Here is a 23622-nt window from a genome sequence, read left to right as displayed (position 1 = left end):
TGAAAGAGACTGAGAGGGAGGGAAAAATAGTATTTTATGTAGTAAAGGAAAATTCTCCACATTACCTACCCAGCATGCATGTCTGCAGTGAGGGTAATTGAGAGATAAGAATCTGCTGCTCTCAGCTCCTCAATTTCAGAGTGTCTTCAGGGAGTTTTTGAAGGTAAGCTTGAAGATATGTAATACTTGCTTTCTGCACTAACTTTAAAATTTCATCACCAAATAAGCTATAACTCCACTGTGTAACATTCAGCGTAGTATTCATATATCTCATTGTAAACTATTTAACTTTTCTTCTTCTAAGACGCCACATTAAGTCAAGAGTTGTAACTCTTAGGGGACACATGACTGGCTCAGACGGAGAGGCACATGACTCTTGATCTCAGGGTCCTGAGTTTGAGCCCCATGTTGGAGGTAGAGATTACTTACATAAATAAAACTTAAAAAAAGAGTTGAAACTCTTAAAAGATCAAAATATGGTCGCTTTTGACTAAATACAAGCTTCTATACAAATATTCATTCAGGAGTTGTTCCCCTGTTCTTTTTTTTTTCCTTAAGTGTTTTTTTTTGTTTTTAAGTAATCGCTACACCCAGTGTGGGCCTCGAGCTCAATGACCCTGAGATCAAGGGTCGCACGCTGTAACGACTGAGCCAGCCAGGTGCCCCACTCCCCAGTTCTTCTAGACATCTTTTTTTTTTTTTCTTAAGATTTTATTTATTTATTTGACAGAGACCGCGAGAGAGGGAGCACAAGCAGGGGGAGTGGGAGAGGGAGAAGCAGGCTTCCTGCAGAACAGGGAGCCTGATGGAGGGCTCAATCCCAGGACCCTAGGATCATGACCTGAGCCGAAGGCAGGCGCTTAATGACTGAGCCACCCAGGCGCCCTATTTTTTTTTAAGAGTTTATTTGAGAGAGAGAGAGAGAGAGAGCAAGCAGGGGGGAGGGGCAGACGGAGACGGAGAAGCAGGCTCCCTGCTGAGCAGGGAGCCCAACATGAGGCTCCATCCCAGGACCCTGGGATCATGACCTGAGCTGAAGGCAGACACTTAACTGACTGAGCCACCCAGGCATCCCTATTTTGCACTCTTACCAAGTTAATACAAGGTACTGTGCACTTAATAGTGCATGTTTCAGAAGTTCTAGGTCAGTTTTTAAAAATGAAGTAAATGTTCAGAAACCCATATATAGTTATTGTTCTGTCTCTGCCAACCTTCCAGCATTTGTCCGTCAGCAGATACAGTTTTCCAGTGATCTCAGACTGTGCATTCTTTAGCTGGTGTGATCATGTGAAAACCGTGCCCAGCCACACCTAAGACAGGATATAGACAAGACTGGGCAAGCTCTGGCTACAGAGGTGGCTTGTTGCTGTGAGCCGGTCCGATAACTATAGCTTTATGTATTTGTCTCCCAGCTTTATAAACTAGGCAGAGATCTGGATGGCATGGGGGGGATGGGGCGGTTACTGGAGAGGGGATGTTTTATCTGACTTTTGCTAACATTCTGGCTCCCACCAACCCAGCCGAATGTCCATGGTGGAGGAGGGGGAGGGCTGCTATTGCTCAGGCCCACTCCCTCCACCCCTTCACGTGGGCTCCCGGTAGGTTGCTGGGCCAAACGGGGTTGTGCACAGCCAGGCCCCTAGGTGAGCAGGCCTAGCCTATCACTGTTTCCAGGACGTGCCTACCCTGAGGGAATCCTGTCTGCCTCAGTGGCAGAACAAATCGCCATTTTTCGGTGGGAGTCCCAGGCAAGGTACCAGAAGCTCCCATCTCCAACCAGCATAGAGTTTGTTGCACTTGCAGGAAAGCGCACACGTTCTGTGCCTCTGCTGTACAGAAAACACGTGGGTGTGTTCCTCCCGGTTCAGCTGGCTCTTCGTGGTCACTGATGCTTGCACATTTATCACCTGGATGATCACAGGAAAATGATACCACGCTCGGCCTTGGAGAAATAATGGAAAGTTTCTCAATTGTGGGAACATATAATTAAACACTTTACGTAAATTCCAAGTTCATGGGTATTGTTGAGAGAACCTTTTCTTATCAGAATGAAATTTTCGATAAAGGAGAATTGCTTATATTTAGAGATGGTATTCTAAAATTCCTTTGGCACATTGAGATTTATTAAATAACGTAATCTTGTGGGGTCTATGTGGATAGTGTGAACTGTTACTGGAGAACTTTCTGGGGAGGATGGGGCCAAATTTTTCTAGCTTTTTGTGTTACCATGTTTGAACGTTAAATGTATGAGGATCGTACAACTCTGCCTAACTTGCTTTACTTTTAATGCTAATGTATTTTAATGCTAAAATTAAAAAGTATAAATTAAATTAAATAAATTAAATAAATTAAAAGTATAAATAAATCTCTTTCTGAATAGTTATAAAATTTGAGATACATTTTGTTTGTGGCTGCCATCAGAGATAAAAGGAGAAAGTTGTTAGTAGATTCTGGTCCTTGCATTCTCAGTACATTAATATCTTTGTCTCCTTCATTAAAAACTATGGATCTTCAAACCATCAAGAAAATTTTAGCAATGTTGTGTTTTCAGATTGGGTCAGTCTATCATTTGCTCCATTGCATGGGTTCTATAATCACTTAGGGTTCCCTGTTTTCCCACATTTGGGAAAGCAGAAAGCTGTTTTTTCACTATAATTAGGATGATAGTAGCACCCATTCTGGAATATGTTTCCTATTCTATATCAGAACATTGGAATCAGTCTGAAAAAGTCACCTAAATAAAAATTTGCTGCTTGGCTACTTGTGGGTTGACTGTTTACCTACATTTAGGTGTGCTACAGATTCTTACATGCTGTACAAAGTTGTTGAGGGGAAAAATGTTTTCAGTCACCTCTTTTGTTTAACTTCTGTTGACATTTACTTAATTTCTTTAACAGTACCACATGTGTTGACCTTTTAGTGAGAATTTGTCAGAAAGGCAGGGTAGATTGAAGCTTCTTTCCCAAGTTTGGATAAATGACCAGAAATGTGAACTCAATAAAAATCACCCGAATGTTTTCCTTAATTTAGGGAGAGTATGAATTACACATAATGTAAAACAGTAACGTGATTTAGATTAGGGTTTTGAATCTAAGGTAATGGTTATTTTTCTAAGAATGCAAGACCAAAAAAATGCTTCTGAGTGTGTTCTATTTCGTATTGAATGATTTCTTCATGATATAGTTCCATTGTTTTATGTGCACTTCATGAATTTCTAGGGCTATACTTCATAGCTGTAATCAAATATAAATATAAATATAACCTACTTTTTGAATTTTAGTAGTAACAACTTCACACCAATTTTTGAGTACTTTTGGGTACTAGGCTTTATGAGTGAGGCATTATTACTCCAGCTTCCTGGTAAGGAAGCTGGCATTTAAAGAGGTTGAGGAACTCCTTCAGGGGCACTCATTCCTCTCGCCCATATTTTTTTTTTAAGATTTTATTTATTTATTTGACAGAGAACACATGCATGGGGAATGGAAGGCAGAGGGAGAGAAGGAAGCAGGCTCTCCGCTGAGCAGGGAGTCCGATGCAGGCCTCGATCCAGGACCCTGGTATTGTGACCTGAGCCGAAGGCAGATGCTTGACACTTAACCAACTGAGACACCCAGGCACCCCTAGCCCATACTTATTGACCACTCTATGCCATACACCACTCTAGGTCCAAGGGATACAGGTGCGAATGAGATAGGCAAGACCGGAATGCTCAGGAGCTTACAATCTCAGATGAATAAAGATGTAAATGTAATTTCGTCTAGGAAGAAAAAAATAAAAGAATTGGTTGACATGGTGGCTGGTTCCAAGGGCCTGTTAGATGGGTTCATGTGGAAAGGGCTGTCTGAAGAGGTGACATTTGACCAGAGGCCAGAAGGAGAGGTCACATAATGTCAGAGGCAGGATTCCATCCCAGGTCTGTCTGATCCTAAAGCTATCCTAGTATCCGTTCTGTGAAATTTACAGGAATTCCCTACTTCAGTACATAATGTATATCTGGTCCTGAGAGGCAAAAAATATAATAAGCTTTGATTTAGATTTGTGTGGAAGCTGCCTCATTCTCATGCAGGCAGCCCCAAAAGGGGCGTTGGAATCTTCATAAGGCCCCAGGCACCAAGGGGGCAGAAAGCCAAGGCTTAAAACAACAATAATCATGTGTTTTCTCATGGTTTCTATAGGTCAGGAATTTAGTGCATAGTGGAGATGGTTTGTCTCTACTCCACAATGTTTAGGCCAGGGGTTCTCAACTAGGGGCAACCCCCCCTCCGACACTGCAACCCCCCCCCCCCCCGGGGCCATTTAGAAATGTCTAGAGGCATTTTTTGTTGTTAAAACTTCGGGGTTGCTGCTGTTACCTAGAGGATGGAAGCCAGGGATGCTGCTAAATATCCTATAGTGTACAGGGGATCCCAAAGAATTACCTGTCCAAAATGCCCATAGTGGTAGGGTTGAGAAAACTCTACCCTAGGGCTTCTGCTGGAAAACAAGGAGCCAGAATCATCTGAAGTCTTGTTCATGTTGATGGTTGGCTCACAGGGGCTGTCAGCCAGAACAAGATGACCTTGCCATGTGACCTAGGGCAAGAGTTGAGAGAAGAGAGCAAACACATGTGAGTTAGGTGCGAATCATGTTGCCTTTCATGACTTAGCATGTCATGTTCATGTGTCCTGTTGGTTGATGTCACAAAGTACCCCCAGATTCAAGGGGTGGGGAAATAGACTGTTGTGGTTATTTTTGGACAATATAATCTACCACGGCAAGTCCATTGCTTTCCCTTCCCACCAAAGGGGTAAGAAAGAAAAGAGTAAAAATGAGCAGGAATGGGAAGGGGAAGTTGGGTCAGTAAATACAACCGTAGAAGCCACTGAAACCACGGAGGTATAGTGGCCCAGCCCTGCGCAAGCAACAGTTCTTGGCTAGGCAGTGGGTTTGGGTTGGCCAGGAAGAACTCTGATTTGGGAGACATTGCCATGTGAGGTCTGCCCAGCACCGTGATGGCAATCTGTGAAAAGCTGAATTCTGTCTACGCAAGCTAGCTCAGGTGTATCATGTGCTAAAGAGCGAGGTAAAGGGCGCCTGGGTGGCTCAGTCGTTAAGCGTCTGCCTTCAGCTCAGGTCATGATCTCAGGGTCCTGGGATCGAGCCCTGTTTCGGGCTCCCTGCTCAGCGGGAAGCCTGCTTCTCCCTCTCCCACTCCCCTGCCTGTGTTCCTGCTCTCGCTATCTCTCTCTCTGTCAAATAAATAAATAAAATCTTAAAAAGAAAAAAAAGCGAGGTAAATGAAAATCCAGTGCCTAGAAGGCAAGGACTGTCTGCAGAACGCTCCCTTGTTACAGTTATTTCAATTGTGGACATCTTTTCAAAGTCAAGTATTCAGTTCACAGGAGACTGTTAACCAGAAGTCTTGGCTTAACATCAAAAATGTTTTAATTATGGGCGCCTGGGTGGCTCAGTCGGTTAAGCGACTGCCTTCGGCTCAGGTCATGATCCCGGGGTCCTGGGATCGAGTCCCCCGTCGGGCTCCCTGCTCTGCAGGGAGCCTGCTTCTCCCTCTCCCACTCCCCCTGCTTGTGTTCCCTCTCTCGCTGTGTCTCTCTGTCAAATAAATAATAAAAATAAAATCTTTAAAAAAAATGTTTTAATTATAATAGCATATATTAACATTTAACATTGCGGTGTTTTTTTTTTTTTTTTTTTTACAAAATAACTTGTCTTAGAGAAAGACAAATTTATATTTCACTTTTGTGTTTTAGATTTTGCTAAGCATGTTGACTTTCTAGAAGCCATAAGTAGTGCCTTGAGGGCCCTTTTGCAAACAATGGCCTCCAAGAACATTTCTCAGGTAAGATTTTTAAAAAATTTTATATGAAACCCGCAAAGATTCCGTATTATGGAAGCAAAATTCATTACTTAACTGTTTTTTTTTTTAAGTATTTATTTCTATTATAAGAGTAATGTATGATCCTTGTAAAAAGAAAGCAAAAATGCTTAAAATAAAAAATAAAATATTTTGCTTCTTCCCACCATTGCCACTAACACACAGATTTTTTTATCTTGACATACCTGTCATAAATATTTTCTCTGAATGTCACTTGTCTTCTTCAGTAACATTTTACAGAAATTATCAAGCATGCCCACTGACCCTCCACAGTGATCCATCGGCATCTCTGTGATAGGTACTTTCCCACTTGTATTCTTTACTTTTTATTAAGGAAATTTTCAGACGTCTCTAAAAGCACAGATGATAGTATCATGAACCACAAGGGTCACAGAGTTGGCAACATCCTGGCATTCTTGTTCTCTTCATCTCCCTTACACTTTTGTTTTTGTTTCCTGGACTGCTTTAAAGCAAATCATGTTCCTTCACTCATAAGTATTTTATTACATGCTTCATTATGTGTCTGTGACAGAAAATGGACTTCTAAAAAACTTAACTACAGTACCATTACTCCCAAATTAACAGACATTGCTTAATTATCATTTGATATACAGCCTAAGCTCAGTTTTTTCTGATTGCCACAAAAATGTCTTTTTCAGTTGTTTTATTCAAATCAGAATCCAAATGCTTTTGGTTGATACTTTGGTTTAAAAAAAATTTTTTTTTAAAGATTTTATTTATTTATTTATTAGAGAGTGAGCGAGAGAGAAACAGCATGAGAGGGGAGAGGGTCAGAGGGAGAAGCAGGCTCCCCGCTGAGCCGGGAGCCTGATGTGGGATTCCATCCCAGGACCCCGGGATCATGACCTGAGCTGAAGGCAGACGCTTAACCAACTGAGCCACCCAGGCGCCCAAAAAAATTTTTTAACGGCTTTAGTGAGATTTAATTCACATACCAACCATACAATTCACCCATTTAAAGTGCACAATTCAGGGGCGCCTGGGTGGCTCAGTTGGTTAAGCTTCTGCCTTCTGCTTAGGTTGCGATCCCAGGGTCCTGGGATCGAGTCCCGCATCAGGCTCCCTGACCAGTGGGGAGTCTGCTTCTCCCTCTGCCCCTCACCCCGCTTGTGCTCTTTCTCACTCTCTCTCTCTCAAATAAATAAAATCTTTAAAAAAAAAATAAAGTGCACAACTCAGTGGTTTTTAGTATATTCACAGATTCTTAAATCTCTTAATTTAAAATATTCCCCCCACCAACCTCCCTTTCCCTGTATTATTTATTCATTGAAGAAGCTGTCATTTGTCCTGTAGAAGTTTTCCCATTATGAGATTTGGCTAGCTTCTCACGATGGTATTGTTGACATGTCCCTGTCTTGTCCATATATCCTATAAACTGGGAACAGGATCAGATTTTTTGGCAAGAATAATTCACAGTGCTGTATATATTTTTTACTTTTATATCACAAATTATATATTTTCATAAATTAGTGATGTTAAGATTAATCAGTGGATTCAGGGCACCTGGGTGGCTCAGTCGGTAAAGCGGCTGCCTTCGGCTCAGGTCATGATCTCGGGGTCCTGGGATTGGGTCCCTCATCAGGCTCTGTGTTCAGGAGGGAGTCTGCTTCTCCCTCTTCCTCTGCCCCTCCCCTGACTCATGTGTTCTCTCCCTCTCTCAAGTAAATAAATAAAATCTTTTTTTATTTTTTAAAAGGTTTTATTTATTTATTTGACAGAGAGAGACACAGTGAGAGAGGGAACACAAGCAGGGGGAGTGGGAGAAGCAGGCTTCCCACGGAGCAGGGAGCCTGATGTGGGGCTCGATCCCAGGACCCTGTGATCATGACCTGAGACGAAGGCAGATGCTTAACAACTGAGCCACCTAGGCGCCCCTAAAATCTTTTTTTAAAAAAAAGTATTAATCAGTGGATTCACCATTTTATCAGTGGTGCAAAATGGAGACATCTTAATTTTGTCATTTCTTTTACGTTTATTAGCTGTGATTCTTCTCTAAGTAAGAACTTTCTGTCTCATCAGTTATTTGGTAACTTTGAAATAAAGTTCATACCAAAAAGATAGGATTTTTCCAGAATAATAAATTAGTGCCCTTAACAATCTCTAAAAGTGATCAGTGAGGTTTTTTTTTTTTCCAGTGAGGTTTTTTTAAAATATCATTATGAACTTGTGGGGTTATTTTGTTTGTTTTGTTTTTAAGATTGATTGATTTGAGAGAGAGAGCACAAGTGGGAGGGGGAGAGGGAGAGAGAATCCCAAGCAGATTCCCCACTGAGCACAGAGCCCGACTTGGGGCTCGATCTCACAACCCCTCTAAGACTGTATAGGCAAATTGCTGTGTTTTAAAGTTACTTGACAAAGTTCTCTTTGTGACTTGTTATAAAGTTAGCTTCAGTTGTTTTAGCTTTCATTTTTTTTTTAGCTTTCCTTTTTTTTAAGAAACTTATTTTTTTTGCTTTAATTTCTATTTTTTAATTATATAAAATATTTACACAGTTTCAGAGTTAAAATTGAAACAAGATATATTCAGGGAACTATATGGTAGATACATACAATGGAATATTATTCAGCTTTAAAAAGGAAATTCTAATACATACTACAACATGGATGAATTCTTGAAGACATGACATTAAGTGAAATAAACCGAGCACAAAAGGAGACATACAGTATGATTCCATATACAAGGGACCTAGAATAGTTAAATTCATAAGGACAGAATGTGGAACAGTGGCTGCCAGGAGTTGGGGGAAGGGAGGAGTAGGGACGTACTGTTGAATGGGACAGTTTCAGTATGGGATGATGAAGAACCTCTGGACATGGATGGTGGTGATGGCTGGTGGTACAACAGTCTGAAGGTACTTACTGCCACTGAACTGGACGCTTAAAAATGTTTTCAGCTGCAGGCAAGAGATCGTGGCTAAGAATGGCTTAATAATAAAGGTATTTCAGGGGCACCTGGGTGGCTCAGTCAGTTAGGCATCTGCCTTCGGCTCAGGTCATGATCCCGGGCTCCTGGGCTCTCTGCTCAGTGGGGAGTCTGCTCCTCCCCCTGCCCACACACCCCCACATCCCCACCCTGGCTCATGTTTGCTTTCTCTCTCTCTCAAATAAATAAATCTCTTTTAAAAAGGTTAAAATGAGGGGCGCCTGGGTGGCTCAGTCGGTTAAGCGACTGCCTTCGGCTCAGGTCATGATCCCAGGGTCCAGGGATCGAGCCCCGCATCGGACTCAGCAGGAAGCCTGCTTCTCCCTCTCCACTCCCCCTGCTTATGTTCCCTCTCTCGCTGTATCTCTCTCTGTCAAATAAATAAAAATCTTTAAAAAAAAAGGTTAAAATGGCAAGTTTTACCAAAAACAATTTTATTTATTTATTTATATTTAGTCTAGCTTCTGTCCCTTTGCCCCTCTTCTTTCGGGTAACCGTCCTTTTTTGTGTTTTGATTTATCATTCCATTGTTCTTATTTTGAAAACATAAGCAAATACGTAGGCATGTGTATTTCACCCCTTTTGTTAAAAGTAGTGCTTCTGCACCTTGCTTTCTTTTTCTCCCTTATTAATCATTGTAGTATACAGGTATCTTCCTCATTTCTTTTTTACAGCTTCACATTCTATTACTCCATCGTGTAGGTGTTCCTTATTCATTCAGCCCTGTTGATGGGTGTTCTCATTTCCAGTCCTTTGCTATTAAAATAGAACTGCAGTGAACAGCCTTTTTACAGATGCTTTTTGTGTTTTTGCCATTGTGTCTTCGAGAGAGTGAGTCCTAGAAGTGGGCTTGCTGAGTTGGAGAATAGATGGGATTGGTGATTTTTGCTAATTGCTGTGGTCCCCTCCTTAGAATTTGAGGCATTTTGAATTTCCTACAGCATTGCTTGAGAGTGCCATGTTTTGCTATAGCTTCAGAAGCAGAGTTGTCAAAATGTTAGATTTTTACCAGTTTGATAGTTGAGACATATCTCAATTTTAATTTGCATTTGTCTTACAATATGAGATTGGATGTCTGTCTCTTTATGTGCTTTAAGGGCCTTTGCATTTTTTTTTCTGTAACGGTTCTTTTGCCAGTTTTGCTATTGGGTTGGTGGTCTTTTTCTTTGTATATAAGAGCAAATCCTAGGGCCTTGCCCCCAATCCACTGAGGCAGAAACTTTGAGGAGGGGCCCAGTGATCTATATTTTAACAAGTTCTCTGGGTGATGGGCATGCACACCAAGTTGAGGGACCCGTGTGCTAAACCATCCTTGCTCCTTCCTTTCTAAAATCTTCCAGTTTTGATTAACATGTCATTAGACCGTACCACCCACTTCTCTTGGTTATAGCCATCTACCATGCCCTGGGGCACTCTTTGTTCCTTGAAGATTCCTGCTGTTGGGCATTATTACTCTTCACCAGTCCTGTCATGATTCTAGGTGACTTCAAGATCCACATAGATGCTCCCCCCAGTCCCTTGGCTTTGAAGTTCTTGGACCTCCCTTTCTCCAACGGTCTGGTCTTCCTTCTCTACCTTAGTCATTCCGTGGCCACACCCTGGAGCAGTGCTTCCCAAACTTTATCTTGTCCACAGTTTAACGAGAATGCCTCTGGTACTTTACTATCAAATATAGTATGTACTGTTGGCGTCTAGTCTATACTCTTTCGATTTTTTTTCTTTGTATATTTGAGAATTTTTTTCAAGAACGTAACTTTTGACCCTCAGTTTCTTTGACATGGGAATGGTAATAATGATGGGAGGATTAGAAAACCCTATACCGTAGGGCCTATGGGAATATAAAGTATTTTTATTGATTTTTCCATGATCTTCAGCAGTGGCTAACTGGATCAGCCTGACGTTTAAAGAGAATTATTCCCAGCTCATGCTCAGTTAATGTCTGGGCATTCATATATATTAAGACCATGAATTCTCAGGTTGGCTGTGTATTGGGCATGAGCATGGAATTTGAGGATTAGAAGGACCCTAGCTTTCTCATACTTTACAAGGAGAGGGAACCAGGGACCAGAGATGCTGAGTAACAGCACCAACAGTGGAGTGCAGCTGTCCTGCTCCCCTGTCCAGTTCTCTGCCTTGTCGGTGTGTGCACCTTGGGCAGCTTGCATTTGTGACTCATACTGGTAGTAAAGCAGCATGCCTCCAGCATTCCTGGCAGCCTTGTTCTGGCTGGGAGGAATGCCAGGGTTGGTGGGATTGTTTCCATTAGAGTATTTCCTAAGAAACCTGCACATATTAGCTGTTACCTTTCGATTGGCAGAAGCACTGCAGATGATCCGGAAATGAGTTTGATTTAGAACTGTTCAGTATTTCTATATGTAATAATATCTAATATTTACTAAGTTCTTGATATGCATTATTTAATCCTTTAGCAACTCTGCATGGTGACCGTTGTCCCTGTATCACTGATGGGGAAATGGAGAGACCTTTGTCAGGGGGGTGTCTTACGCAGGATTGCTGAGGGGTAAGGAGAGGAGCCAGGGTGTGAACCCAGGATGTCAGATCCCAAGCCCTTCGTCACCACACTGTGATAGCCTGGCAACACGATATTCGAATTCTCTGGTGATACCTGCACCCATGTGTGTGTTCAGATTAGTTTAGAATGAAAATTATCACTACGCAGCAGAAGCACTCTATAATTTAATGGTTTCTACAAGCTCTAATAATTTACTGTAACAGCATGACATCTGAGGGTGAGTTCTTAACTTGTACAGATTCAGCCAATTTTTATTAAAGCCACATATTCTTTGTACATTTTCAAAACATTTTATGATCAGTGTTAAAAAGAAATTAGGATCTCTTTAGTTTGTGTACATCTGACTGAAAGTTGTCTTTTTCTTTTTTAAGATCTTATTTGAGAGAGAGAGCACAAGTGGGGTGGGAGAGGAGGCAGAGAGAGAGGGAGAAGCAGACTCCCCACTGAGCAAGGAACCCAACGTGGGGCTCGATCCCAGGACCCCGGGATCGTGACCTGACCTGAAGGCAGACGCTTAGCTGACTGAGCTGCCCACGTACCTCCCAAAAGTCTTCTTTAAATGAAACTAATAGGAAACGAAGCCCCTCTTCTAGGCTTAACAGCTATGGTAGAGTGAGTAATGACAGTGACATGAACAGGCCTCATCTTCATTCAGGATTACCAGCTATACTGAGGAGTGATTAGAGTATATAATAACTTCTCTGTCGTTGACATTTCTGTCAGTCCTGTTGTGCATGCTCTTGGAATTGGTTGAGTTTAACACTATAAATACTCTTTTTCCTTTTCAACAGTGTATGACTCCCAACCAGCTGATGACACTATGCACAGCCGGCATTCATAGTAGTAATACTGGGGTTAGAGTAAATGTTGTTAGTATTTTAGGAATCACGGGCAGCGTCCTTGCCAAAGAAGATGGAACACTGGAAACTCTTAAGGTAAAACTATATGCTTCCAATGTAAAACATTAAATCATTAGAAACAGGGGGAAGAGTAACTGTTGGTGTGGGATTTTTAAAAACTTCTATGGACATCAGAAGAAGAAATTCTATCGAGAAGTTGCTTACTAAGGTACATTATTAAAATATGCCCTTTGGCTTGATCTGACTATAGGAATTAGGTGGGTACTTGAAAAATTGAGTTGCATTTTGCCACTTTATTCCTGAGGTACCTTTTCAGATATAAATTTGTCTTTAGTGAAAGGCCAAGTTCAGAATTGTCCCAGGTACCTCTGCGTTTGCTGTTGCATAAACTGTGTGCATATTCTCTGCTCCTACTGATGAAGGATCAGCTCACCAGTTGTCTTAGTACACCAGGCTAAAGTGCATTCTGAACAACACTGCACAGTCCGCTCTACTATCACTCTGTAAATTTTAAGCAGCAAACGCCCTAGGAACTCACTCAGCATATTTACTTCCAGCACTTTATCTCAGCACAGTTGCTCAGGAACTACACTGCTGGAGACCCAGCATCACTAGTAACTAAAAGGACCGTGGTAGTAAAATTACCCTTCATTGTGCTAATAATAATGGCTGAAATATTGATTACTAATTAATGGGTAATAAACCGACTATTGGACTTGCTGAGAACTTTACAACAATGACTTTTTTTTTTTTAAGATTATATTTATTTATTTGAGAGAGAATGAGGGAGAAAGAACATATGAGAGGGGATAGGGTCAGAGGGCGAAGCAGACTCCCTGCCGAGCAGGGAGCCCGATGCGGGACTCGATCCAGGGACTCCAGGATCATGACCTGAGCCGAAGGCAGTCACTTAACCAACTGAGCCACCCAGGCGCCCTTTTTTTTTTTTTTTTAAAGTAGGCTCCATGCCCAGTGTGGAGCCCGACATGGGGCTTGAACTCACGACCCTGAGGTTAAGACTAGAACCGAGATCAAGAGTTGAACACTTGGGGCACCTGGGTGGCTCAGTCCGTTAAGCAGCCAACTCTTGATTTCAGCTCAGGTCGTGATCTCAGGATGATGAGATCGAGCCCTGTTGGGCTCAGCGAAGAGTCTGCTTCTCTCTCCCTGTCTCTTTCTACCCCTCCCCTGTTGTGTCTCTCTAAAAAAAAAAAAAAAAAAAGAATTGGATGCTTAGCCAGACTGGGCCACCCAGGGGCCCCAATGATTGATGTTTTTTAAGAACCTTATTTTAGGGGTGCCTGGGTGGCTCAGTCATTAAGTGTCTGCCTTCGGCTCGGGTCATGGTCCCAGGGTCCTGGGATCGAGCCCCACATCGGGCTCCCTGCCCGGCGGGAAGCCTGCTTCTCCCTCTCCCACTCCCACTGCTTGTGTTCCCCGTCTCCTGTCTCTCTCTCCATCAAAAAAAAAAAAAAAAAAAAATCTTAAGAACCTTATTTTAAAAAGATGATACCTGCATGTAACAAAACATTCACAAAAGTAGACAAGAATATATAATGAAAGACTCATCTCCATTGCTAGCTTTCCAGCCCCCCACTTTGACTCTAGAGAGACAGCCACTGTGACTCCTTTCTTCTCTATTACTCTAGGAATTTTTGATAAGAAAAGACACATAAGTGAGAGAGAATATCGCCGTGTTGCTGTCTGTGTACACATATACAGATGAGCATGTGCATGTTAAATCCCTTCCTGCCCCTTAAGACTATAATTTCCAAGATCCACTTAGGAGCCGCAAGTTTTTCTCGGGCATAGCATGTGATTTTTAAAATGTTTTTTTGTTGGGGCGCCTGGGTGGCTCAGTTGGTTGAGCGACTGCCTTCGGCTCAGGTCATGATCCTGGAGTCCCGGGATCGAGTCCCGCATCGGGCTCCCTGCTCGGCAGGGAGCCTGCTTCTGCCTCTGACCCTCCCCCCTCTCATGTGCTCTCTCTCTCTTTCATTCTCTCTGTCTCAAATAAATAAATAAAATCTTAAAAAAAAAAAAAATCAAATGGCTATTTCCATGGAGAACCGACCTTTTAAAAAAAAAAAAAAAAAAAATGTTTTTTTGTTTTGTTTTTTGTAAAGATTTTATTTATTCATTTGAGAGAGAGACAGAAAGAGAGCAGAAGCAGGTTGAGAGGCAGAGGGAGAGGGAGAAGCAGACTCCCCACCGAGCGGGGAGCCCAACGTGGAGCTCAGTCTCAGGACCCTAGGATCATAACCTGAGCTGAAGGCAGACGCTTAACCGACTGAGCCACCCAGGTGCCCCTAAAATGTTTTTATTTAGTCACATTTCCAAGCAAAGTAGAAAGTACAATGAATTTTGTATACTAGTTAAGCATATTTAACAATCATTAATATTCTATCATATGCACTTCACACAGTTTCTTTGCTGGGTATGTTAAAGTATGTTAAAGTTAAAGCTCAGTATTAAAGACAGCATAGTATTTTGCCCTGTTGATTCAGTATGCATGTCTTAAAAATAGGGACAGTTTTGGGGTACCTAGGCAGCTCAGTCGGTTAAGTGTCAAGATTCTTAATTTTGGCTCAGGTCATGGTCTCAGGGTCCTGCGATTGAGCCCCTTGTCAGTCTCCCTGCTCAGTGGGGAGTCTACTTCTTGCTCTCCCTCTGCCCCTCTCCCCCCACTCTGTTTCTCAAATAAATAAATAAATCTTTAAAAAAAAAACAAGGACAGTTTCTTACATAACCACTATTATCACCCTTATACAATCAATCATCATTGTTAATGTCTTTTTTTTTTAATTTTAATTTTTAATTTTTTAAAAAAGATTTATTTGTGAGAGAGCGAGAGAGAACGCAAGCACTCAAGCAGGGGGAACAGCAGGCAGAGGGAGAAGCAGACTCCCCACTGAGCAGGGAGCCCGATGCAGAACTCGATCCCAGGACCCTGGGATCGTGACCTGAGCTGAAGGCAGACGCTCAACTGACTGAGCCAGCCAGGCACCCCATTTTTTTTTTTTTTTAAAGATTTTATTTATTTATTTGAGAGAGAGCACAAGCTGTGGGTTGGGGGGAGGGGAGGACTGGGTGGAGAGGAGCAGAGGGAGAGAGAGAAGCAGACTCCCCACTGAGCAGGGACCCTGACACAGGGCCCCATCCCAGGACCCTGGGATCAAGACCTGAGCCAAAGGCAGACGCTTAACTGGCTGAGCCACCCAGGTGCCCCCTCATTGTTTAATATGTCTTCTGCATGGCCCATCCTCAAGTGTTTCCAGTTGTTCCAAAAACATCTATTTACAGATCGTTTGTTTAAACGAGCATCTAAGTCAAGTCTACATGTTATGTTTGGTTTTGGATCGTCTAAGCTTTTCTCAATCTAGAAACTTCTCTCCCTAGCACTACCTCCCACCACCTGTTTTTTTTTTCCCTCCCTCCCTCCCTCCCTCCCTCCCTCCCTCCCTGCCTGCCTACCTGCCTGCCTCCCTGCCTTCCTGCCTTCCTGCCTGCCTTCCTGCCTGCCTGCCTTCCTTCCTTCCTTCCTTCCTAGCTCTATGCCCAGCATGGGGCTTGAACTCATGACTCTGAGATCAGGAATCACGTGCTCCACCGACTGAGCCAGCTGGGCACCTCTGCTACCAACTGTTTTTTCCTCAACTCCTGGGGGTGGTTGTCTCACAGTATCCAACCCTCTGGATTTGTCTGATTGCTTCCTTGTGGTGTTAAGCTTGTTCCTTTATCCTCTGTATTTTCTGCAAACTGGAGGTTAGATCTAAAGGCTGGATCAGATTCAGATTCAGGTTAATTTTTTTAATAAGACTAGTTCATAGGTGACAGTATGTGCTTCGTATTTTATTATAAGTTATTAACTCTAAATACTATCCTAGATGTTATCTAGAGTACTTAAATTCAGATAAGAAAATAGAGGTCCAGAGCGGGTAATGGACTTTCTAAGGGTCAGCCTGTTATTTATGTCACAGCTGGAGTTTGGACTCGCTGTTCTTAGCATTTCCACTCTCCCACCGATAATACCAGATGTGCACATCACCCTTAAGACATAAAGGGTGGAGCAGGACAGCCAAAACAAAGTAAGTTCACTCTTGAACAGTTCCTCACAGATTGGGAATGGCCTGTTCATTAGCTAGCTAATCATCACAGGGTGGATGGGTGTTAAAGATCATCACAGGGAATCAGAAAGAGATTAAGTGCTCTTTGTTTTTTTAATTGTCCTAGAGTGTTTTTCATATAATTTTATTTTTTCATATAATTTTAAAAGCATATTTTTTTTGTTGCAGATATACATCTGTATTTTGACACCACAGGGAAAGCCTTTTGAGGGAGATAGAGGGGAAATTTTAATTTCCAAAACCAATCTTTCATATATCATTTATGAATTTTAATTGATTTTATTTAGGAATATAAACTCTAATATAATTAATTTATCTTGTTGATATTATACTTGGTGTATTTATAAATATATGTGAAGTCTTTAATCTTTAGTTCTTTCAAAGTTTTTTTTTTTTTTTTTTTTTTAAGATTTCATTTATTTATTTGACAGAGAGACACAGCAAGAGAAAGAGCACGAGCAGGGGGAGTGGGAAAAGGAGAAGCAGGCTTCCCGCTAAGCAGGGAGCCCGATGCGGGGCTCAGTCCCAGGACCCTGGGATCACGACCTGAGCCGAAGGCAGACGTTTAACGACTGAGCCACCCAGGCGCCCCTAGTTCTTTCAGAGTTTTAATTTGTCTCTGGCATTTCTAAATTTTAAAATACCATGTGTGAATTGTTGCCACATTTAAAGTTAGTACTTATTTTGGAAACTGATGTTAGACTATTGGACATAACAGTGTGCCTTGTTGTCTCCAGACCATTGGGTGCTTTCTGCTTGAAGTTGCCACCAAAGATCCCTCCCTTGTGGTGGCAGGAGAAGCCTTGGATGCTCTCTTCGATGTTTTTGCAGATGGTAAAGAAGCTGAAAGGGCCTCAGTTCAGATTAAATTGTTACCTGCTCTGAAGGAATTCCAGCCAGTCTTCAAAATGAAGGTATGTAGCTGTTTTGTGCGTAAATGCTTAGGTCTCACCATCCTCCGAGAAGGGGGGCCTGTAGTTTCTTCCATGCAATCTCTGTGATTCATAGAGCGCTTCATCCCCAGAACTGAAGAATGCTTGTTGGCTGAGTCAGAGCTAAGGCCTTTCTGTTGAATCACTGTGACTTGGGCCAGAATGGTGTGGGCACGGTCCCCTTTCTAGAAGAGTTCAGTAATGCTCACAGTGCTTGTGGAGAAGCACCGCAGTCTGTGGCCTACAAAGCACTTTCGTATACGTTGTGAATTTATTTTATGTCGTTACAGCTAATACATTACAGCTTGATTTCAGTGTTATGAATATTTCCCTTTGGTGCTCTGAAAAAAAGGGCAAACTCCAGGCTGGTCTCTGTCGGAGAATGTAGCTCCCTTCATTTACCCTTTTATTTATTTTTTTGTTTCACCAGAATCATCAAAGCTAACTTTGAGTCAAAAAGTAATTTTCAGTAACTTGGTGGCCAGGGGAAGGCACCAGGAATTTTAGAAACAGCCTTGAATCCTATGTCTATAAGTTTACCATTCTCCAATTATCTAAATCTCTATTTCTAGGGGCGCCCAGCTGGCTCAGTCAGTGGAGAATATGACTCTTGATCTCCGGGTCATGAGTTTAAGCCCCATGTTGGGCATAGAGTTTACTTAAAAAACAAACCAACAAACAAAATTTCCATTTCTAAATTATGTCATTTTGAGAAATAAAAATGTTTGTATTTTTTGCTTTTAGATTTCAAATTAAACATTTGTTTTTAAATCTTTGCCAAGAAAATAGAGGTTTGGATGAAAACTTAGCTTACTTCTGTTGTTTTCCAATATGTATATTTTGTTTTTGTTTTTGTTTTATTTGAGAGAGAGAGAGAGAGCGGGGGGAGGAGCAGAGGGAGAGGGACAAGCCGACTCTGCTGAGTGCGGAGCTGGACACGGGCCTCAATCTCAAAACCCTGAGCTGAAACCAAGAGTTGGAAGCTTAGCTGACTGAGCCACCCAGGCGCCCCCAATATGTATTTCTTTTATCTAACAAGCTTCTAATGCAGAATTGATTTCTCAAGGAGAGAACTCTGTGATAATTTTTTAGGAGAATATGATTGTATGTCTAGTAACTTAAATTTTCTGAAGTTTTTTTTAAGGACGAAATAATTTTCTTTAGAAAACTAGCAACACAAACCATAAACATTCCATGTCGTAGTTACATCTAAAGTCAGTGTTGGTTTAAGGACATCAGTATTGGTTTGTTTTTAATGTTTTCATGTTTGGGCGTCTTATATTTAAAAAATGTAATCATAGTGGCTAATCTTTATTGAGTTAAGATTCACCAATAGGTAACTTAAGTCTAGGGTAAACAATTGAACAGTTTACCCTTAATTACGCTTTGTTCAAGCCTGTAGGTTTTTTTTTTTTTTGCTTTTTTTTTTTAATTGAGATACAGTTGACATATTACATTATATTAGTTTTAGTGGTTCATAGTGATTTGATACATGTACCTATTGGGAAATAATTACTACAGTAAGTTTAGTTAAATCCATTACCACACAGAGTTGGAAATTTTTTTTCTTGTGATGAGAACTTTTAAGCTCTACACTCGTAGTAATTTCCAAATATACAATCAGAGTCACCATGCTGAACATTACATTCCCATGACCTATTTAGCTTATAACTGGAAGTTTGTGCCTTTTGACTCTCTGTTCATCCATGTTTGTCTGTTCTTTAAGAAGTGAGAGGTTTTATTCCCTTTATTTTCTGTCTCCTTGGTAACCAAATTGAGTGACGTTTCTCCACGTAAAGACAGACGTGCATTAGTATTTCCCCCCTTTGTTATCCAAAAGGTAGCCTAATATATTCACAATCCTGTACTTAGTGTGTTTTCTCTTAACACTATCTCCTAGAGATATTTCCATACCAGTACGTGGTGGGTATCCACAGTGTTCTTAAAGGGTGCAGGCAGGCCCTTGGAACATCTGAAAAAGGAGTCTGCACGGTAAGGAGAAAATATGCCCTATTTCTCTGCAGCTGCAGGGAAAGCAGATATAGTTGAGAATTCAGCCTGCAGAAGCAAGTGTTCGGAGAGGAGTTATGTAAACTATGAACCAGCAAAACAACCCCTAACCACTGGGAGGGCTGTTCTGATTGATTTGCCTACTTACTATGCATTGCTATGGTAATGATGTTTCACTAAGTGTTTTTCTTTTCTCAAAGGTCTAAAGCCCTAATGAAATTTCTTTGTTAGCCAGAATGGCAGCTTGTAGTTTTTCGTATGTTCTTCTGTGAATGAAGCCACAATTGCATTAGAGACTGTCAGGTATATTTTTAGCCCCAAGTTGTATTTCAATATGATACAATGCATTTTACTGAAGAACTTCTCCAGGGCACTGGCTCTCAGGAATGCCCTGTGATCAGCAGCATCAGGATCACCTGGTAACTTGTTACAAATGCAAATGCCCAGGCCCAACTCCAGACCTACTGAAAATCAGAAATGGTGGGTGGGCCCTGTTTTTTAACAAGCTTTCCAGAGATGATACTGTTGCTAAAATCTGAGAACTGCTGCTCTAGACTAGAGGTGAAGTCTAGTTCACATAGCGTAAAACTTACTGTTTTAAAGTCTACAATTCAGCCGTTCTTGGAACGATCATTTTTAAAAGGTGCATAATCTTAATTTATCTTTAGGGCTCACACTCTGTATTCTTTTACCTTGGAAAGCGAAAATCTTTCACCAAATTCTGGCAGCTCTTTGTTCTGAAAAGAATACGCCCCAAATCAAATGCTTTCTTATCTAAAGGAATTAGTAATGTATACCAAATCACGTATGATTTTTTGGCAGATACGAAAAGAAGGGAGAGGTAAATACAGTCCAGATCAGCTGTGTGTTCTCGACAATGTGAAGATGAATTTGAGAAGGTTTGTCGCTTATCAAGAAACTGTTGAGAAAAGACTGACTACTTGAACCATTGAGAGAGACCAGTTCTCGCCCCAAGTGTTCAATGCTAAAGAGTACTAAAGTATTTCCTTGGAGTGTATGTGTTTCTAAAAGTCATTTTTTAAATCCCCGTATCCTGTACATTCATTTGAAGTTTATAAAAACTTCAAAACCTCTCAGAAACTCTTTTAAGCCGTGGGATCTCTGTGGCATTTCTAGTATTCTCTAAATTATGTTTCCAGCATGTTTTAATCACTGGAAACATGAAGAGTGGAAGAGTAGAAACAGAAAGGAATCTCAGGTGGTTCTTCGTGAGCAGCAAAGAACCTCCCAAACAATCATGTTTTCCTTGAATTTTGCAGGAAAGGAAAATCCAAAGCATTGCTTGGATGCTCTTTTAAGCAAGTATCATTTTATACGTGCTGCCAAAGCTAGCAAGCATCATTTTATATTAGCTAAATCTCTAAACTGAAATATGAAAACAAGCTTTATTAAAGTTTTTTGGTATGAAGTATACCAATTACATTTCCCCTTTGTGCAGAAGTGAATGAGTTGAGTTTGTATTCCACTATTTAGTAGAATATTCTGAGGAATTCGTGAGGTCATTGTCAGCCTCCGTACAAACGGAGCTGATCACTTACTGCTTTGTAACAGCACTCCATGTTTAATTTGATGTGGAATCAGAATTAGAAGGAAATATTTTTTAATAAATAACTTTTTAATTGCAAGCTTTGTGTCTTACAAAGTCTTTTTAAAAATCCCAGATAGCCCTGTTCTGGGTTTTTCACTTGGTAACGGATATAGCTTTGACTATATGGGAGATACTAAAAACAAGACTGACAGCAAGAATCTCCAGCATTACTCTCAATGTCCTTGCATTAATAGGGTGACAGCTGGAGCGAGGGGTGGGGGAGTTTCAGTACCTCATTGTCTGAGAGGCGGGTGGGAGGGGGGCGTGGGGAGCCTGGACCAGCTCCATTGTCCATGCATTTGCTTGATCGGAAGAGTTGTCAATGAAGATTTTCAAATCTTCCCACAGTTGATCCCAGTTGTCCTGTTAAATGGCCCAATACCCAGACCTTTCTCGTCTAGTTAACATCCATCACCTCACACAGTTAAGTGTTTTTTTTCTTGTGATGAGAACTTTCAAGATTGACTCTCTTAAGTAACTTTCAAATATACAATACAGTATTGCTGTCTTCACCATGCTGTATATTACATCTCTTACTTCTTATAACTGAAAGTTTGTGTCTTTCGTCTCCTTTCCCCCATATTGCCTTCTCCCCCACCCACCCCCGACATGCACCTCAGGCAACCACCAGTATGTTCTTTGTGTCTATGAGCTTGGTTTTTTTGTTGTTGTTGTTGATTCCCTGTATATGTGAGATCATACACAATTTGATTTTCTCTAACTTACTTCACTTAGCATAATGTCCTCAAGGTCTGTACATATTGTCGCAAATAGCAGGATTTCCTTCTGTCTCTTTGTTGCTGAATAGTGTTCCATTGTGTGTGTGTGTACAGACACTGTTTACTCTTTATTCATCCATTGATGGGCACTTAGGTGGTTTCTGTGTCTTGGCTGTCATAAATGCTGCGATGAACATGAGGGGTGCAGGTATATTTTTGAGGTAGTGTTTTAGTTTCCTTTGGATATATACGCAGAAGCAGAATTGCTGGGTCATGTGGTAGTTCTATTTTTAATTTTTGAGGAATGTCCATATTGTTTTCATCACTGGCTGCACCAACTTACATTCCCACCAACAGTGCTGAAGGGTTTTCTTTTCTCCACATCCTCGCCAACACTTGTTATCTCTTGTCTTTTTGATAATAGTGTTTCTTGCTAGGTGCGAAGTGGTATCCCGTTGTGGTTTTGAGAGAAGGATTCTTCCAATGAAGAAAAGTTTCAGAGTTCTCCCTGCTTCAGATTTTTAGAGAATAGAATTGTTTTCAAGAAGAATAAAATTTCCGGTTTTAGCACAGGGCTAGTAGGCTCTTGATACAATATTTGTTGAATGAATAAATGTTAGCGAGTTTCTGTTTCATTAAGCAGCCTCTAAAGCAGTTGTTGAATTCAGAATCGTCCTATAGAATAGTAGAAGGTGAATTCTTACATTGAAAATGTGCCATCCAGGGGCGCCTGGGTGGCTCAGTTAGTTAAACATCCAACTCTTGATTTTGACTTAGGTTGTGATCTCAAGAGTTGTGGGATCAGGCCCTGCATCGTGATCGTGATCTGCACTGGGATGGAGCCTGCTTAAGATTCTCTTTCTCCCTCTACCTCTGCCCCTCCCCCTGCCTACTCCCTTAAAAAAAAAAAAGAAGAAGAAGAAAATATGCTATCCAGAAATCCAGAAATTTTAGACTTTGAGGCATTGATAGTTTGGCTTATATTGCTACATTTAATTTTGCTATTCAAACAACAGGGAAAGATAGGAAAAGATTAAATATACTTTATGACTCTGTTTACATAATAGCTCAGTAGATCACGCGAATATTATTCATGGCACGTATAATAGAACCTTTTTTTCCTGTAAGAATGTAGGGAAAAAATCTTTAAAATGTATTTATTTGGGGGCACCTGGGTGGCTCAGTCGGTTAAGCATCTGCCTTCAGCTCAGGTCCTGATCCCAGGGTCTTGGGATCGAGCCCCGCATTGGGCTCTCTGCTCTATTTTAAGTGTTGAAGTATGAACTCATGTGAGATCCTTTGTTTTAGGAGGTATTTTTAAGTATTCAACCTACCATGGCATATTTGCCCAAGGAAATAAAAATCACTGCTTTACTTCTCATTTTTTAAACTTTTTTGGGGGGGAGGGGACTACTCATTTTATTTTAAGATAGAATTGACTTTTTTTTTTTTAAAGATTTTATTTATTTATTTGACAGAGAGAGATACAGTGAGAGAGGGAACACAAGCAGGGGGAGTGGGAGAGGGAAAAGCAGGCTTCCTGCAGAGCAGGGAGCCCGATGCGGGGCTCGATCCCAGGACCCCTGGATCATGACCTGAGCTGAAGGCAGACGCTTAACGACTGAGCCACCCAGGCGCCCCATGATATAATTGATTTTGAAATATCAGTCATTTAATTACATTTCCTTATTTGCAATTTTATCTTTTGCTTTTATTTAGCCTTTCAAAGAAATACCTTTGAGTTGTCAAGATAGGGAAGGGTCCTTATCTCTTCAGCAGTCCTGTTCACTCAGTTCTGTTGTAGGCTTGCTTCCTGCCTTTTTAAAATTGCATGGACCAGTATTTGATTGTATTTAACCAATATGTAGGACATGAGCAGTTTTAGAACTCACTTCACAATATCCAGAAATTCTTTCTTTTCAGCAACAATAGTAAAATTGCTCTATAGTATTTTAAATATCCACTTTTGGCAGAAGACTCCCTTTCTCTGCCATTTTATTTTTATAAAATATG

The 23622-nt window shown here is 41.2% G+C and overlaps 1 protein-coding gene across 12 annotated transcripts in view; it reads left to right on the top strand.

Annotated features, from left to right (window-relative positions):
* Nucleotides 1-20927, top strand: part of HEATR3 (HEAT repeat containing 3) — a 41067-nt gene extending 20140 nt beyond the window's left edge. For 9 of the 12 annotated variants that reach the window (XM_045870019.3, XM_045870017.3, XM_064580986.1 and 6 more), the window contains 4 exons: nucleotides 5751-5839; nucleotides 12144-12287; nucleotides 17077-17253; nucleotides 20104-20927. In XM_045870019.3, the coding sequence (XP_045725975.1) occupies nucleotides 5751-5839; nucleotides 12144-12287; nucleotides 17077-17253; nucleotides 20104-20226 (533 nt within the window). In that variant the 3' untranslated portion in view covers nucleotides 20227-20927. Of the gene's footprint in view, nucleotides 1-5750; nucleotides 5840-12143; nucleotides 12288-16192; nucleotides 16301-17076; nucleotides 17254-19171; nucleotides 19824-20103 lie in introns of those variants that run through there. The other 3 variants (XM_064580982.1, XM_045870020.3, XM_045870018.3) reach the window with 3 other exon arrangements.
* Nucleotides 20928-23622: the final 2695 nt, after the last annotated feature.

This window comes from Mirounga angustirostris, unplaced genomic scaffold, assembly GCF_029215605.1.
Source record: "Mirounga angustirostris isolate CCGP_5_RB_7025 unplaced genomic scaffold, mMirAng1.0.hap1 SCAF_16, whole genome shotgun sequence".
NCBI classification, from domain to species: Eukaryota; Metazoa; Chordata; class Mammalia; order Carnivora; family Phocidae; genus Mirounga; species Mirounga angustirostris.
Note: the sequence above shows the minus strand (reverse complement) of the source record. Positions and strands in the feature narration are given on the sequence as shown.